The 16,072-nt window shown below is 32.6% G+C and overlaps 3 protein-coding genes across 3 annotated transcripts; 2 read left to right on the top strand and 1 right to left on the bottom strand.

Moving 5' to 3' along the window:
• Nucleotides 1-4,968: 4,968 nt before the first annotated feature.
• On the top strand, nucleotides 4,969-6,737 carry HELRODRAFT_167838 (hypothetical protein; the record flags this gene model as incomplete). The annotated part of the gene is made up of 3 exons (XM_009013567.1): nucleotides 4,969-5,129; nucleotides 6,192-6,443; nucleotides 6,581-6,737. 3 exons carry the CDS (start codon nucleotides 4,969-4,971, stop codon nucleotides 6,735-6,737), a joined length of 570 nt encoding a protein of 189 aa, XP_009011815.1.
• Nucleotides 6,738-8,164: 1,427 nt separating this feature from the next.
• On the top strand, nucleotides 8,165-10,714 carry HELRODRAFT_167837 (hypothetical protein; the record flags this gene model as incomplete). The annotated part of the gene is made up of 6 exons (XM_009013566.1): nucleotides 8,165-8,522; nucleotides 8,756-8,958; nucleotides 9,355-9,421; nucleotides 9,508-9,630; nucleotides 9,853-10,130; nucleotides 10,274-10,714. The coding sequence occupies 6 exons, from the start codon at nucleotides 8,165-8,167 to the stop codon at nucleotides 10,712-10,714; spliced, it is 1,470 nt and encodes a 489-aa protein (XP_009011814.1).
• A 4,347-nt stretch (nucleotides 10,715-15,061) lies between these two features.
• HELRODRAFT_167836 (hypothetical protein) lies at nucleotides 15,062-16,050 on the bottom strand (the record flags this gene model as incomplete). Its single annotated transcript, XM_009013565.1, has 2 exons — nucleotides 15,062-15,331; nucleotides 15,952-16,050. 2 exons carry the CDS (start codon nucleotides 16,048-16,050, stop codon nucleotides 15,062-15,064), a joined length of 369 nt encoding a protein of 122 aa, XP_009011813.1.
• Between the last annotated feature and the right edge of the window lie 22 nt (nucleotides 16,051-16,072).

The following is a 16,072-nucleotide window of genomic DNA, read 5'->3' as shown; positions in this document are numbered from 1 at the left end:
ACTTCTTCCGTTGTATTCCCTCATCAGACATAAATTTGCGAAAAACCATCCAGCTGCATTGGATGAGGTGTTTCTTAGAAACGAATTGGATAAAAAGTGGGTCGATAATCCAGAGAACACGCGTTTAAAGTCCATCTCCTCTTTGACAGTATCTCATTTTTTAACGACCTTGTTATTGTCCTGGCCTTTTCTTTCATACAAGGAGAACTCATTGGGATTTCTACTGAACAAATATACGTCATGTCAAATGCTGAGACCGAATATTGAACTTTTGTTCAACGAATGTTCACGTTTGAAACAGCAGTTATCATCTATGATCATCTATTCAAATAAATGTCCTAGATGCATTTGAATTTGTCTTTGTTCCGAATGTTTCTTGGCATGCAAAATGTTTTGTTGTGTGCGTGTTCAAAATTGTGCATGCAAGAGAATGTGTGTATGTGCGTGTGTTAGTGTGTGTGCGTGTTTGTGCGTGTGTGTGTGTGTGTGTTAGTGTATGTGTGTGTGAAAGAGAGAGAGGGAGGGAGAAAGTTTCACGAAAGTGTACAAATTTATTTGCAATTAACATTCACAAAGACGCAGATTTGATACCTAATCCCTAATACTTATTCGTCTGTGCAGTGAATGGATGGCTGGTTAATTGATTGGGTAGCTGGATGGCTTTTGGCTAGTCAATTGGTTGGTTGGTTGGTGGGTTGGTTGGTGGGTTGGTTGGTTGGTTGGTTGGTTGGATGGATGGTGAGTGTTTATGCATGTCTGTGTTTAATTACATTCAGTATCGTCAATGTTTATCAAATTTATTTTATGATTTAGTTTTTGATTCGAGTTTTTGATGAAAATATTACAAGTTTTTAATTACGACGTTTTCAAAGCAGTTTCTTCTTTATAATGTTATAATAATTGATACAGAAAATATATTTATCACATTTGCTGAACGCCACATTACGTATTCATAGTCAGATTCGCATGCGTTATTTTTGTCATTCATTGCGTTTGCTCTGCACTCACACGTACACAATACAAACACACTTGATTTGCTATGTATGAAATCTTCAACTGCATCAGCGCTTCAGGACAGAGATTTCTACGTCATCACGATGTTTGTCGTCAAATATTTTTAGGACAGATTTACTTTACTTTAATTTAAAAACAAATTTAATATCTATATTGTCTTTTGAGCGCAATTACACAAGTGTCAGCATTGACCGCATTAGAAACGCCATGCTTGATGGCGGCAGGCAATAATGGAGGATTACCGCAGCTTTAATATTTTTTTCGAACGTTTATGTACGTACAAGTAAGTACATTTAAGTATGCTCAGACATACGTACCTATACCAAACATTTTTTGTGTACATAAATTTGTCACATATATGTGAACTTAAGCTTATGACTTATTTCTGTTGATAATTAAGTAGCAGCATTTCACGACACGTCTTCATGCTCTCCATCATTCCTCCAGCGTCTTTCAATCAAGTAATGAGAGTGCCATCGAATGCCTGCCTATACGTCATTTCTCCAGCCCTTCGTATTAACCTTATATTTGACTTCTTATTAATCACTAAAGAGGCTGAGTTTATTGTTGGTCATGTTTTAAAACTTTACTTAAAAAAATAGAAATTCGCGGTAGATTTGCAGGGGTTTGAAGTTTTTCCAAAAGCGGATGACTCGGCTAATTTCACAGTTTCCCTGTATCATTTATTTATTAAATTTTGTTTATATTGCTTGTCAAAAATGTTGAGATATTTTTTCTTGAGGGTCTGCAGCTGTATCGCCGCACTTGGTAAGTTGGTAGAGTTTGTAAACGATGATTAATAGACTAAGTCATCATCTAGTCTATTAATTTGCCGTTACTTCGATTTATATTTCATTGTCAATTACTTTTCTTTTATTTATTTTATTATTATTATTTATTTTCTTCTAATTTATTTTATTTTTCATGTTTTAACATTTTTCTTCCTCACTTTTTGTATTTCTTTACTCACTGATTTGTTTAATTTTGTACTACTGCCTTGCATGTTGTTACAGTTTCTGCGTCTGTCAGATCCTGATTTTTAAAGAATAATAATAAAAAAAATTCTACGCATGCCACTTTTAATAGCTTCATGGTTAATGTTAGATAATTTAAAAATTAATCAAAATAAAATTCTCCGTCACTACCCACTTGGTCGCTCATTTTCCACGTCGACTCGACAATATTGATGGGTTATATTGATGGTCTCAATAGAATCTTGCTTCTTTTAGCTGTGCACGTAAGTTAGATTTAAATGGCCTACTGCGAATGATTTATCGCAGGTGACGTCACTAAAAAGGAAGAAATTATGTAGGAGTTCCTCTCATGTCGTGTTTTACGATCTCCCTTGTCCACTTTTATTGCATCATCATTCTCCGCAATATTTCTTTTGTTTTGTTCTTCTCTCATCGAACTGATGATGTGTAGGTTACAGTGGCGTACTTTTATGATGCAAGATGTAGTTGCAAACAAATGGTGTATAATATTTTCGTAATGTACATGTACATAAAGATCGAAAAAAATGTTGTGATATGTTATGTTGTTTTAATTAAATTGAAGCTGGTTGTTAGTTTGTGTGACCAGTTCATGGTTTCTTGTGATAAAAATTTATATTTGAACAGAGGCTCAGACATAATTTCGGTAAATTACATTTGCAGAGCATGTTATGTTATACTTAGCAGGAAACTGGTAAATGAATGAAAATTTCATGCTGACATCAATTTCTTCATAATTAAACTTTTAAAAAATTGTTTCGGTGCAGTCAGTTATGAGTTAGTGTGTCATCGAATAATTGCTATGCAGGCGTATAACGAACATGCATGCGGTTGTACGCGTTGTTTATTACCTTTTTTGACCGCTCTACATTATGCAACAATCCGACATAATCTTTCTGCAGTTCAATATGTTAATATAGACAAATTAGCACGTGAAAGTGCAAGAAAGCGATAAATCAGTTAGCAGAAGAGAACTTTTTTTTACATAAACACGTTAATTTATTTGAAATCGAAAATTTGAAAACGAAGTTATCAAAGTTTTTGTTGGAATTAAGACCACCTAAAAGGTTTCAATTCGTTCCATAAATGCTCACATTTTATTTGCATACGTCGGCTCATGGAAAAGGGTTAAAAATGATTAATCCTGTTTTTTTTATCGAATATAATATAATATATAATAATCAAAATAATCAGTTGTTAATCTAATCTTTCTCTTCGTTGTTATAATTTCTTCTTTCTTAAAATCTGTCAGCAGTGAGCAGATCATGAACAAAGCTTACACAAAACCAGGTGCATGAAATGTTAGCATTCAAGCATAAGGAGTTTGCAGAACACAAGCAATAAGCCGTATATCAAAACGGCGGACTTTCAAATAACATTACACGGTTTTAACGGTATCCATTTTAGATTTACCTCACGTTTCCATTTCCACTATTTTCTTTATTCATTTAATCATTCTTCCATGTCTACTATTTTCACAATCTTTATTCTATTTTTAATTTTTTTAGTCCTCAACTCAAAAGCTAACTTCCTACGAATTCAATGACAACTTTGGAAACATATAAACTCATTTAAGTCATAAAATTTATTTTTAAAATCGATTTTTTTTTAATTTTGATATTTACATACATTTTTTAGACTCGAATTTTTTAAACTCTGTAAATTTTTACGCTTCTTCCTAAAATTTTCCGTTAGTTTTCTCCGAAAATTTTTGAAGTTCTTGCAAAAATTTTGTAAACATATTCTTCAACTTTATAAATCACTTCTTTGACAATTTGCTAATTTCCTCCAACAACTTTTGAATCTCCTTCCTCTTAAGCTTTTTGTGTTCATGGTCACAGGTGGATGTTATTTTGGTGAGTTATGACGGCACACACACTCACACAAACATACACACTCCCACACACACACACACGTATATATTATATACATATATAATTTAAAAAAAGTTATATTTCAGTATATAGTTTTATAGAAAACAAAAAAAGAAAGTAGCAGTTTCTTGAATGTTAATGAACTGAACGTCATCTTGTTTTCTTTTTGTCTAATTTGCTCGTCGTCATAATTTTGTTTTCTGACCGGATTATAGCATTTTTGTTAAAATTTTTTAATATGTCCAATGATTAGACAACCGTTTATTCGCAAACGAAAGCAGCCAAAAACAGCAAATATTAGTAAACAGTTACCAATAATTGTAGATAATTGAGAATATAAGTAAATAATTGAAATGTTACATGCAAATAACATACGACACTTTGAAACTTATGACGATTCAGAACAATAAAATTTGAAAATATTGAAACTTTTTCCAACATTAATCCTTAAAGCACAACGTATCTCTTTTCAAATCCTTTTCCATCCAAATTAATGAATTTTCAACCAAATGGCTTATTTTAATAAATAACTGGAATAATGTCAAAAAATTGAATCTTTAGTTTTTTCTATTAATTTGAAACGATGTTATAGCGCAGAAGGTATTGAATGTGCTGGATGGAGTGTGAAACCTAAGGAAAATTTTTTACTTAAAAAAAACCGAACTGCTTTTGTGTTAAAAAAAATGCTAGAAGAATGATTTCGCATTGTGTTAAATTTCACAGCTTATTATTGCTCTTATCACTGTTTCATTTGGCGAACAAATTAATAAGAATAATTTTTTGTAAATTGTATAACTCATGCTATTTGTCCAAAGTCTAAAACTAACATGTTGAACAATGCGACCATCATGAAAATGTAAATCGTGCTAACAGGACAAACACACGATAAAAAGCACGGATGCAGTTTGTTAGGCATCCATGTTAATACACACTTGCACGCAACCATATAAAGCGACTTGCAAGAAAAGAAAAAAAGGGCACGAAGGACAGTCTCAGAGGTAAAATTAAATCAGACGATCCATTCATACATGCTCCTCATCTACATCCAATCAATAACTACCCAACATTGTTATCACCCTGCTGAACAAATGAACTCTCAATTTATACGTGTCGGCATATTGTGCACACATCAACACATCATCACAACTGCTCACTCGAGACCATTCGTCACAAATGATGGTGTAATGTGGCAGGGCGAGGCCGGCGGTACAAAGGTTGTGTGGTGTGGCTGTTGTGAATTTGTGATAAGGTTGGTTGTGTGATGTGGCTGGAGTGACAGTAAAATGCAAATGGGAAACAAATTCACTGATGATGAACGTAAAGTTGTTTTCTTTCAATTTTATGCTCCTTGATTTTTTGACGGGATTGTAACGAAAATGAAAATACCCACCTCTAGTCGTTAGAATTTCCTTTTGATGAGTGATTTTCTTCTACTGGATGAATTTTTTATCCACGAGAACATTTTGCTATTGATCTACAAAGTAATGAAATATGATTTATATTAAATTTATTAACTAAATGTTTATGCATGCATTTTGTGTGCATTGCAACGTTTTCATGACTGAGGCTCAGCAAACAGGCTAACCCTAACCAACCCCAACGCATTTTGTTTAACTACGCGACCAGATGGATTGTTTCGTGCTCCAATAACATTTTGGCTATTTTAGTCAAACAGTATCTCCAACACACTCAAGATCTTTTATAAATCTGTCTCCAGTATGAATTCTGTTTAGTAAGTTAAAATGTTCCCATTTTTCCAATGCTCTTTCAAATAATGTTGGGAGCAGTAATGATGATGATAAATTCCATCGTTGGTTTTAAATTTTTGTTTTAACCCAAAATTGATTAAACTGGTATACGTCAATCTTGCTGACCGTGATATGATCTGTGATCTTTATGTATTTTGGTCTGCTGATTCTAAATATCATATCTTTTTTTATCAATCACGTCTACTTTTTGCACAAAAAGAAAAAAATCGTTATTAACATTCTAGTGTTAAAACAAACTGCTTTGGTAATGTCATAAAAAAATTAATACAGAAAACAAATGCTCAGTATGTAATCTGCATAAACACTACATGAATCTATACAAACTTTTATATGCTTTTTAATAAAAAAAAATACAAAAATAAAATATAACGGACATTGCTGGACTTTATGTGAAGACCTAAAAAACATATCCCTGCTCCTGAGACAACAAAGTGAATACAGAAAGTTTCCTTGTTTTGTGCTTATGGGACAGACGATCAAACGTGGAAGGCTATAAAAAAAGATGTGAGCAATTAAAAAAATATTTAAAATTTGTGAAAAAGCATTCAGAATGAGCCACTAGTCGGTCCTCAAAAAGTGTTGATTCCACCCCTACGTATAAATTTGGGTCTCATGAAAAGGCTTGTCAAAGCTTTGGATCAAGATGGACAGTGCTTCAAATATTTGTATACTTTGTTTCCTGCTCTATCTTGTAAAAAATTGAAAGCTGGTATATTTGATAGTCCACAAATCATACTCCTGATCAAAGACAAAAAATTTATTAAAACCATGATAGACATAGAAAAACACACTTGGTCTGCTTTGCCTCACGTCATTAGAGACTTTCTTGGAAGCTTCAAAGCAGTAAATTATGATCTTTTAGTGAAGAATTTGTTGATAACTTTTCAATACTTGGAGCAAACATGAGTGTAAAATTGCATTTTTTTCATAGGCACTTAAATTTCCCAACAAACTTCGTAGCCATGAGTGATGAAGAACAAGGCGAACGTTTCCACCAAGACATCAACACAATGGAGCGCAGATATAAAGGCAGATGGAACACAAGCATGATAGCAAACTACCCTTGGTGTGTACACTGTACAGCGTGACTAGCCTAATAAAAAATATTCAAGAAAATTAAAAACAGCAAAATTTTTTCCTACCAATCGAATTTTATTTTTTTCAATGGACAGATTCGTTTTATAGATAAAATAAATGAATGAAACTATACTTAAATTTTACTTTTTTATGTTTTTACATTGTATTTACATTATTCAATCAATTTTTTACAATTTATAACAATCCAACAGTTAATTAATTGATTTATCATGAAAAATTGTTCATTGTACATTAATGCTATTTTGCTAGGTTAATCTAATTTAATTATACAGCAGACCCTGGTCCAAAGATATAGAATTAGTTACTTCAACTATTTGTCTATGTTCAAGTGTTTACATTATTTTGATTCAACAACTACTCTGAACAACTGGAGCGAATTGATGGACGAAGTTTGGACTGCCGACGAATTTTCTTCTGATTCACGGTGAATGACATTTTTGATATTCGTATTTGTATTTTCAGCTATTACGTGCGTCGGTGGCTCTAGATTTAAATACAAATGACTTGTTAAATACCTCTCTGTTGAATAGTTTTTTTTTGTATTATTTAATTAATTTAAATTTAATTGTTATTTTTTATTTTTAGATTAGCATTTTAAAATTGGTGAGTGATTTATGATTTATTCGGTGTAGAATTGTAGATTGTTGGAGATTTTAGTAAATTAAATTAGTTATTAGTTTGTTTAGTTTTTAGATTAGATTAGCAAGAGTCTTTATTAGAGATTAGATTAGATTAGCATTAGAGAGCATTAGATTAGCATTAGCTATTAGCATTAGATTAACATTAGCGTTATTAGATAGACTAAGTTAGGACCTTAGTGGTTAATTAGTTATTTTTATTTGGTAGTTCTAGTTGAGTTCATACTTTGATAGTGTTAAAAAAATATATAATGTTAAAATGATTAAAATATTTAATTATCCAAACATCCAGGCTAAGTTTAAGTTAGGTTCGTTAGGACGTTAGGTTAGGTAGTAATAGTTAGGACACTAGTTGGTAGATTATTATTATATTATTATTACTTTATTCATTCAAAAGTTTAATTTGAAATAAATTATTTTGGCTTAGTTTATTTGTTAATTTGTTTACTATTGTAGTAAAGGCTAAAGGTAAATTAAGGGTAATTAAAAAGTAAGTAGTCATTTTACCAACCTCTGGTCACTGGACTGATTTTTAATTTAAATAGGACGATGAGTAATATTGCAATGATGTTCTCAAACTTTATTTTTTCTAATCTTTGAAAGAAAAAAATTTGTGCTTATTTTATTGTTACAGAAAAATTGTTTCATGTTTTTAATGTTCAACAGATAAAACATAAAATTGTAACAAATTATTTACATTGCAGATGACAACGAAACTTCTTAAGACGCTAACACATTGCAACTGCAACTTTCTTGTTCCGTTGATAGCAAGCAACACGATGGCGCCAATATTACATCATGTTACAAGATCGTCGTCTTCTTCTTCACTACCAAAATCAACAAATTATCATGATTTCACAACAAAAGTTGATGAAACTAACATAAACCCTAACAAATATAAAATATCAATTCAGTTGCCTGAATTCTACAGGAGGGAATTGCCATCCTGTTGCAAGTCTTTTTGTTCACAGGAAGGCAAATTAATCTTTCAAGAAGCTCTGCTATCAGGTCACATGGATTGCTATTTTCCACTGGCTGCTCAGTTCAGAACTCAAGAGGAACCTGCTTTCTGTGGTCTTTCAACTCTTGTTATGGTTCTCAATACTCTGGAAGTCGATCCTAAGCGAGTTTGGAAGGGTATTCAATATTAATTTTCTATAGTCCATCTTTTTTCATATTTCATTTTTTTAATCAAATTGGTTTTCTGACTTGATGGTATCTTTATTGTATGGTTTATAAATTTAAAGGTGGCGATTTTGTATTTGTTCTTATTTTGGTCATGATTCTTATGGTAATTTTGTAAGTTAGGAAATTGTTCACTGAGTTAGTGAAAGAGTTTAAATGATTTGATTGGAATGATTGATCTGAAGGTCCATGGAGATGGTACCATGAAAACATGTTGGACTGTTGCATTCCTTTGAAGACCATTGAGAAGAACGGGATCACTATGGACCAGTTTGCTTGTTTGGCTGCATGCAACATGCTCCAGGTGGAGATGGTCAGAATGAATCCAACGAGTTCGGAAGAGAATTTCAGGCAACTTGTCAAACTGCTCACTAAAAGAATGGATAAAGTTTGATTTTTTATTATACATTCATCTTAAAAATTTAAACTGTCGTTATGAGAGCAAGCAAACTCGGCAGAGCTCCAATGTTAATCGACTTCAGGTGATCAGTTTGGTCAGCTGCTCTGCTACACATCCAGTCATGTTGCTTTATGCAAAATATTTTTCGCATTTAAATATATAGATATGTTATCATATGTGTTAGATATGTCATTATATATTTTTTGTTTGTTTTACAAAAGTCAAACTCTGATGGCAAGCACAGAGATTGTTAGGAATGAAAGAATCCAAATGATATAAAGAGAGAGTAGTTCACAAATAGATACAAACGTTATGTTATATAAATATGTCTAGTTATCAAATATGTTGTAGTTGTTGAATGTGTGTTGATATTTCGATTTGTAGATCATGGTGGTTTCATATTCTCGTCTGACACTGGAGCAAACTGGTGACGGTCATTTCTCTCCGATTGGTCAGTATCAACTTTTGATTGGATGCCAAGTTGTATATATATATATATATACAGATGATGGAAAATGTTAATTTTTTGTTGGTCAGGTGGGTACAATCCCGAGAGAGACATGGTTCTCATCATGGACACAGCTCGATTCAAGTACCCTCCCCACTGGGTTTCACTACCTCTACTTTTTCGAGCCATGCAAATGGTCGACCCAACATCCGGTTTTTATTTTTACCTTCTACATTTCACTTTCTTTACTTCTAAATGAATTGATTTATCAACAATTCAGAAACACCTTTCATTATTGATTAACTTCTCTAAATAATTTTTTGAATGAGAATAAGATTTTTTTGTGTTGTTTGATGTGATGCGTTATAATTATCTGCAACATGATGATCACTCATATAAATAACCGCAACATGATGATTACATCTCAACCTCAGATCTACCTCGTGGTTATTTCCTTCTATCAAAAAGTCAGCTCTCGCCAGCACTACTCTTTCATCCATCTTCACATTTCTCGCCACTGGGCATGGATGACACATTGACCAATTTCTTCAAATTGTGGGAGAACCTCCTGTGCACCGAACTGACAAGCAGCGACCCCAACAGACAATTGGACGTTGCTGATTGGATAGTTGATGAAGTTGTGAGATTGTTGGCTGAAGTTCAAGGTCACGTTCATTTGTTGACTGCATATCTGGATCCAAAGTTATCTGAAGTTTGTAAAATTTTCAATAAACATGCCTGCTTGTAAAAGTTAACTAGAATTAATTTTTAAATCGAGTTCATAATCATTTTTTATTAGTATATAATTATTATTTCATTTTTGTATATAAACCATTTGTTTTTATTTTGCTGAAGGATCGCCATTTAGCATACCCAAGCAAAGTTTCTAGCATGATCAACACTTTAGAATCACTACCACTCTTTTCCTGCATCAAATCTCGTTCTCCACCACTAAACTTTGATTCCATCTGTCACGCTGGCTCCTCTTCCAACTTCACGAACACTGCAAACGATTCAACAACTCCAGACGATGCAATCAGCATCGAGCTTCGTGATGTGTTGCACTCGTTGACCCCTGATCATTTCCTCGTCATGTTCCTCCTCTCCTGGCCCTACCACCGCTGCAAGAGACAAACAGTTGGCTCGTCTCTGCACCTCTACATCACCACGCAACTTTCCAGGGTCCAATCAAAACTGCTGCAAAACGAGTGCTCTAGGTTGAGACAGCAACTTGCCTCCATCATCAACTTCACCAAAAATTCTTTCCATTCCTGTCCTCATCATCATCAACGTTGATTCTACAAAATTCTTTTTATAACTCGGTTTTAGGGATTTTTTCATTTTTTATTTTTTAACTTCAAAATTTAATTCAAATAAAAAATTATGTTGGTCAGTAACTGCATTGAAATCAAACGAGGTGATATCTTTATTTAGGTAACCATTTTTCAATCTTTTATTAGGAAGTGGGAATGCAGCTTGCTGCGTAGTTATTTTTCAATTATATCATTGTATTCACTTCATTTATTGTCTTTATTGCCCTTCTATATTCTGTGTGTGTGTGTAAGGTTAATAATTCATACTAGTATAATCATCACCGATAAATGTAGGAAATATCAGTTATCTTATGACACAAAATATTTCGTTCATTAACTCATGCGTTAGTATTATTTAATTTATTTCTTATACTTTATTCAATTTAATTTTGTTTTTGGAATAAGTTTAACTTTTCATTTTTACTTATATTCAGAATTCTTTTTTATATTTTTCCCTTGATTAATTAATTAATCAATTAATTTATCAATGTGTTAATTTGACCACTCACCCCTAACTAGTCGTATTCATGTGTGCATATTTGAAATATCATATGTGATTTTAACGACTATTTGTAAAATTTATTATTTTATTTTCATCAAAAGTTTTCCAATTGAGATATGTTCTTAATCCAAGCGCATATTCATGAGCCATGCCTTGATGAGTATTTGAAATTATTGGATGTTTCTTTGTACATATTAACATTATTTTTGATAAATTCAAATAACTGGAGATTATTTTAAAGTAAGTTATTTGTTAGATTCACAATTGTCAATTTCTCGAGAGAGAAATTATTAAATCCAACAAAATTCCATATTGTATAATTGTCAATTTATGAACTATATGTGCATGTGTTTAGATGCATTTGCCCACACATACACAACTAAGTATCTATGTTTATAGATGAATAATATGTGAACTCATTTAGGAGTTTATATTTAAAAGGCACTGCTATACAAACGTTCGTAATAAAAATATTAAAAACACTTTCATATGGTGACATTACTTACTGTTGATACCTTCCGTACTTTCATCCGACGCTAACATAGCACACTTGTCTCGGTAGTCTTTTTTTTTGGTAATAATACTTTAAATAATGGCGTTAATATCACATTGAAAAATGTCTGCAACATCGTTGATTTTTCATTGCGACGATAATAGTTGTCGTAATAATCCTTGTGTGTTTATGTTTATTTCAGATGTGTAAATATTTTATTTCGTATTTCATTATATTCACGCGTCGTGTTGTATTTAGATTTTGTTGGATTTAACAATTTTAGGAAAATATATATTGATTTAATCAATTGTCTCCTCCTTTCATTTTTTTTACGGCGTTTAAAGTTTCGACAACCGGCAACTTTACAAACACGCAGAAAGTCATGTATATTGTATAAGTATAAATTCTGAATCAATTTCAAAATAGAAGATCTACTCTTACATCATTTGATTTTGGTGAGTCTATATTGTGTACCTGGTACGTCTCACCCTTGATTATGTGCACTGCATCTATTAGTTCTTTCAACGTTGCTACCACACCAGGCCTCTGGCAATTTTCTTCTAAGTTCTCTGGATTGACTCTCCACTATCTATCGTGACCTAGTCATCCACGCAAATTTATTTCTCAGTCTATTTCTTCATTTCCGTATTTTCAACAAAACCACTAAGATAAACAAAAAGAATTCAATATAAAAGGCTGGCCGAAGAGTAAATTTTAGTCTTTATTACTGAAAATTTTTAGGTTTCGCAATCGTGTTGGCAGTAAGCCTTGCGACACTTACAGCTTGTCATGTTGATAAATTTTTAATTCGTCTAGAAAGAGCAAATGCATGCGCTGTAAACAATGTGTGGCTGTTGTAAGTTACATGAGGAAGCTAAAAGGATTTTTATTCATTTTACTTTTATTCCGTCTTCCTTTTGGAGTTTTTCTACCCCTATTCTCTGGGTCAACAAACTCCAGCCTGATTCAACTTTTTTCACTGTTTATGAAAAGCAATGAAACTATCTTGCGTTTTGCTTTTTTTTGAGTTTACATCGACTGCAATGTGATTGATCATCAAAACAGACAGAGGACTGTTGGGAAGGCACTTGTCGGGCATTATAACTATGCACATCCGAGCAACATTTTCAGATTTTACCAATTTAACTTGTGATATCTCTTGATTATAAATGTTTCAACGTGAGAACTCGTCTTTTTATGAAGTGCGCTTCTTATTGCATTTCTTGGTTGCATCTATTTGTAGCGTCTATTTGTTGCAACTCATAGTAGCAAGCATCCAATCTCGCCCGTGTTTGATGAAGAAATGAAGGTGTCTTTAATAAGATAGATGATTTCAATATTTGCTGCTGAACTGCGATGCGTTGGTTATTTTGAAACCAATCGAACTTGATTTAAGATGAATTAGCATTGTCAGTGGTCACGTAAAAAACGTACATACAAAATTTTTTCTTGGTGTTTGCGTAGTGTAACATTTTAAATCTCGTCAAATACAATCGGCATCCTTTCCCCAAAGCGATGAATAAAACAGGTGCCAATAGTTTTTTTTATTTAAGTTAAGGACTGACGCAGCGATGTGGCATGAGATTTGTTACATAGGTCGTTTAACAGTATTTTCAAGAATGTCATTCACGCATTTACAAACATAGGAAAAGTTGAAAATTAGACATAAAAAAATTCATACCATAAATTTTTACATTTTGTAGCTATAAATAAATTAATTAATAGATTAATAAATGAAAATATATAATTATATATGCATATAAATAAATAAGTAGATTATATTGATCATTACGTAATTATTATTTAAATATTTTACTACATAGTAACGATAAAAATGAGGCTAAAAAGCAATAAACAACGAACGCGATAGGACTCAGCAAATGTGACATAAGTTGAATTTTTATTATGTACAATAATTTAATTTAATTTTTCAATTAAAAAACAATATATCGATGGGAACCATGAAAAAATCGGACATTTGCACCTTGGTGGTGGGCTTGAAATGGTGGAAGTACCTTGGAACAGTTTGATCATCAACATTAGCATGTATCCTGATGTTTTGTATGAATCTTTGATAGATGAATGAATGAGTGATTGAACGAACAAACGAACGAACGAATGAATGAATGAATAAATGAATGAATTGTCACAGCAATTGACACTTTTGATTAATTAAAAAAAATTATTGTAATAGAATAAGCGGAAACAAGTGCAGCATATTTCGCACATTAAAATACATGTAAGTACAAATTAAAAGAATTCGTGTTCGTATTGGTTCGTATTGAAATAATTTAAATTAACCAATTTACGATCAAGCAGATTTTTTAACAAGTGTGTAAGAGAATGCGATTTTTGATAAAAACTTTTGTTGACTGGAAAATACGAAGCGAAGAATGACGAAGAATGTCTTGGATGATAAATGATTTTTTGACTCACGCAGTATGCCCTACGTGAACTATTATTTTATGAAAAGAACACATCAGAAGCAACAATGATTTGATCGATCACAAATCGTACGCTCATTTCATCTTGGCTGGTCGTTGAGCTTACTTGCACAGATGTGCCGTTGTTTGTTTCCTTATGTGGCTGGCGGAGTCCACCTGGTTAGTGCAGACCACAGTAGCATGTACGTATGTGCAATTATTTTTCAACTTCTATTTTTCTAGCGGCTTAAAAAACCAATGCTATTGAATTGTTTGGAACAAATTCAATTCTTGAAAATAGACAAAAATAGCATAATGTTTTGAAAAGAATTTTGTAACCCAGCGAAGTCGTGAACAGAGAATTTCTTTATTTTATTTACATCAGCGTCAGATTTGAAAGCGCTGTCATGCAAAATAAACTATGCTTGTGTAATGAAAATGAATTTTAAAGACCTAGACGATTCAAATTGCTAAGGTTAAGTTGCTTTGATAAGCACGATCAAAACGATGATGCTGTGAAACTCAGTTGCGTTTTCCATTCATTAGCATCCAGAACGTACTCAGCATTGTAGGCTTGCGGAATGAAGTTGCACAAGAAGTTTCAAATCATCAGAAAAATGCAATCTATCAGCTATCATTATCATTTTATGATAAATTTTATCTGTAAGTATTATTTACGATATATCAAGTTATTTACAATGTTATATAATGTATTTAGACTTCAACTGACATGAACCAAAATAATTGAGATGGACTTTAAACAAAATTGAATTCCCGCCAACTCAAGAGCACGCACCGCATGATTGTTACATGTATCTATATTATTTATTATTTTGTTTCAGCTTTATCTTCATCTGTGAAAAATTGTTTGATTGAACTTTTTTGAAAGTTTGCTCATAGATGAAATATATATTATAAAGGGGACTTCAAAGGTGAGTACTGATTTAACTTGTGGTCACTCGTGTCTTTGCAAATGCTGTAGTTACTGTTTAAAGTGTTGTTATTGTTGCTGGCGTTGATGCCGTTGGTTTTGCTGCTCAGTTGAAGCCCTCCGTTGTTCGTCTTGAGGCGACCTACTGCGCCGAATTGATCCAGGTAGACGTGTTCTGTTTGTGAGCACCGGAAGTTACCTTTCCTCTTCAACTGGTACTGCTGCCAAGCCTTCTTCACTTCTGCACGCACCTGTTGGCAAGTGGTGGAATGGAAATTGTGTTAAATTGGAAAAAATAACTTGTCGAGTGATATAATGCATAAACAAACAACACACACAAGCACAAATAATACACACACACTCACGCAAACACAGACACACACACACAAACACGTTAGTGTAACGTAGTTGTCTGCTCTGAAACAACTAAACACATGAATAATTAAATAAGACAAAATGTGGCAAGGATGACGTAGTTTGGATGAAGAATTAGGTTTCACGACATAACTTCCAAGAGGTGTTTTTTTTTGTATTTAAAGGAAAAAGGTAGTGAAACATGGATCATGTGATGAATTTTTGCTGAAATGAATTTGCTTTTGATAAAATTTATTACTCTATACATAACTTATAATTTATAACATCTATATTTTAGGCTTGCCTCTATTTTTATATTTTCAATAAAATAACGTTGATGAAAACATTCGATACATATAAATTAAATTAATAAAACGAGACTAAATTAATAACTGATTTATTTTTAATTTCATCAGTAGTCCGCAAAAGTTAAAAAAAATTAAATTAGAAAAGTTTTGAGAATAAAGTCTAATGAAAGGAAGATTGCCGTGCGTGCCCTCGTGAGATGAAAGAAAACCTCACAAAAGGTCAAGGTCAAGTGGATGGTCACATCCTCTTCATGCTCCATCAGGGGTGTCGTTTTTATACGCAACATGCAACATGGCATTTGTGCCATTACGCATGCGTTAATATATGTA

Source organism: Helobdella robusta, assembly GCF_000326865.2.
Source record: "Helobdella robusta unplaced genomic scaffold HELROscaffold_12, whole genome shotgun sequence".
Lineage (NCBI taxonomy): Eukaryota > Metazoa > Annelida > Clitellata > Rhynchobdellida > Glossiphoniidae > Helobdella > Helobdella robusta.
Note: the sequence above shows the minus strand (reverse complement) of the source record. Positions and strands in the feature narration are given on the sequence as shown.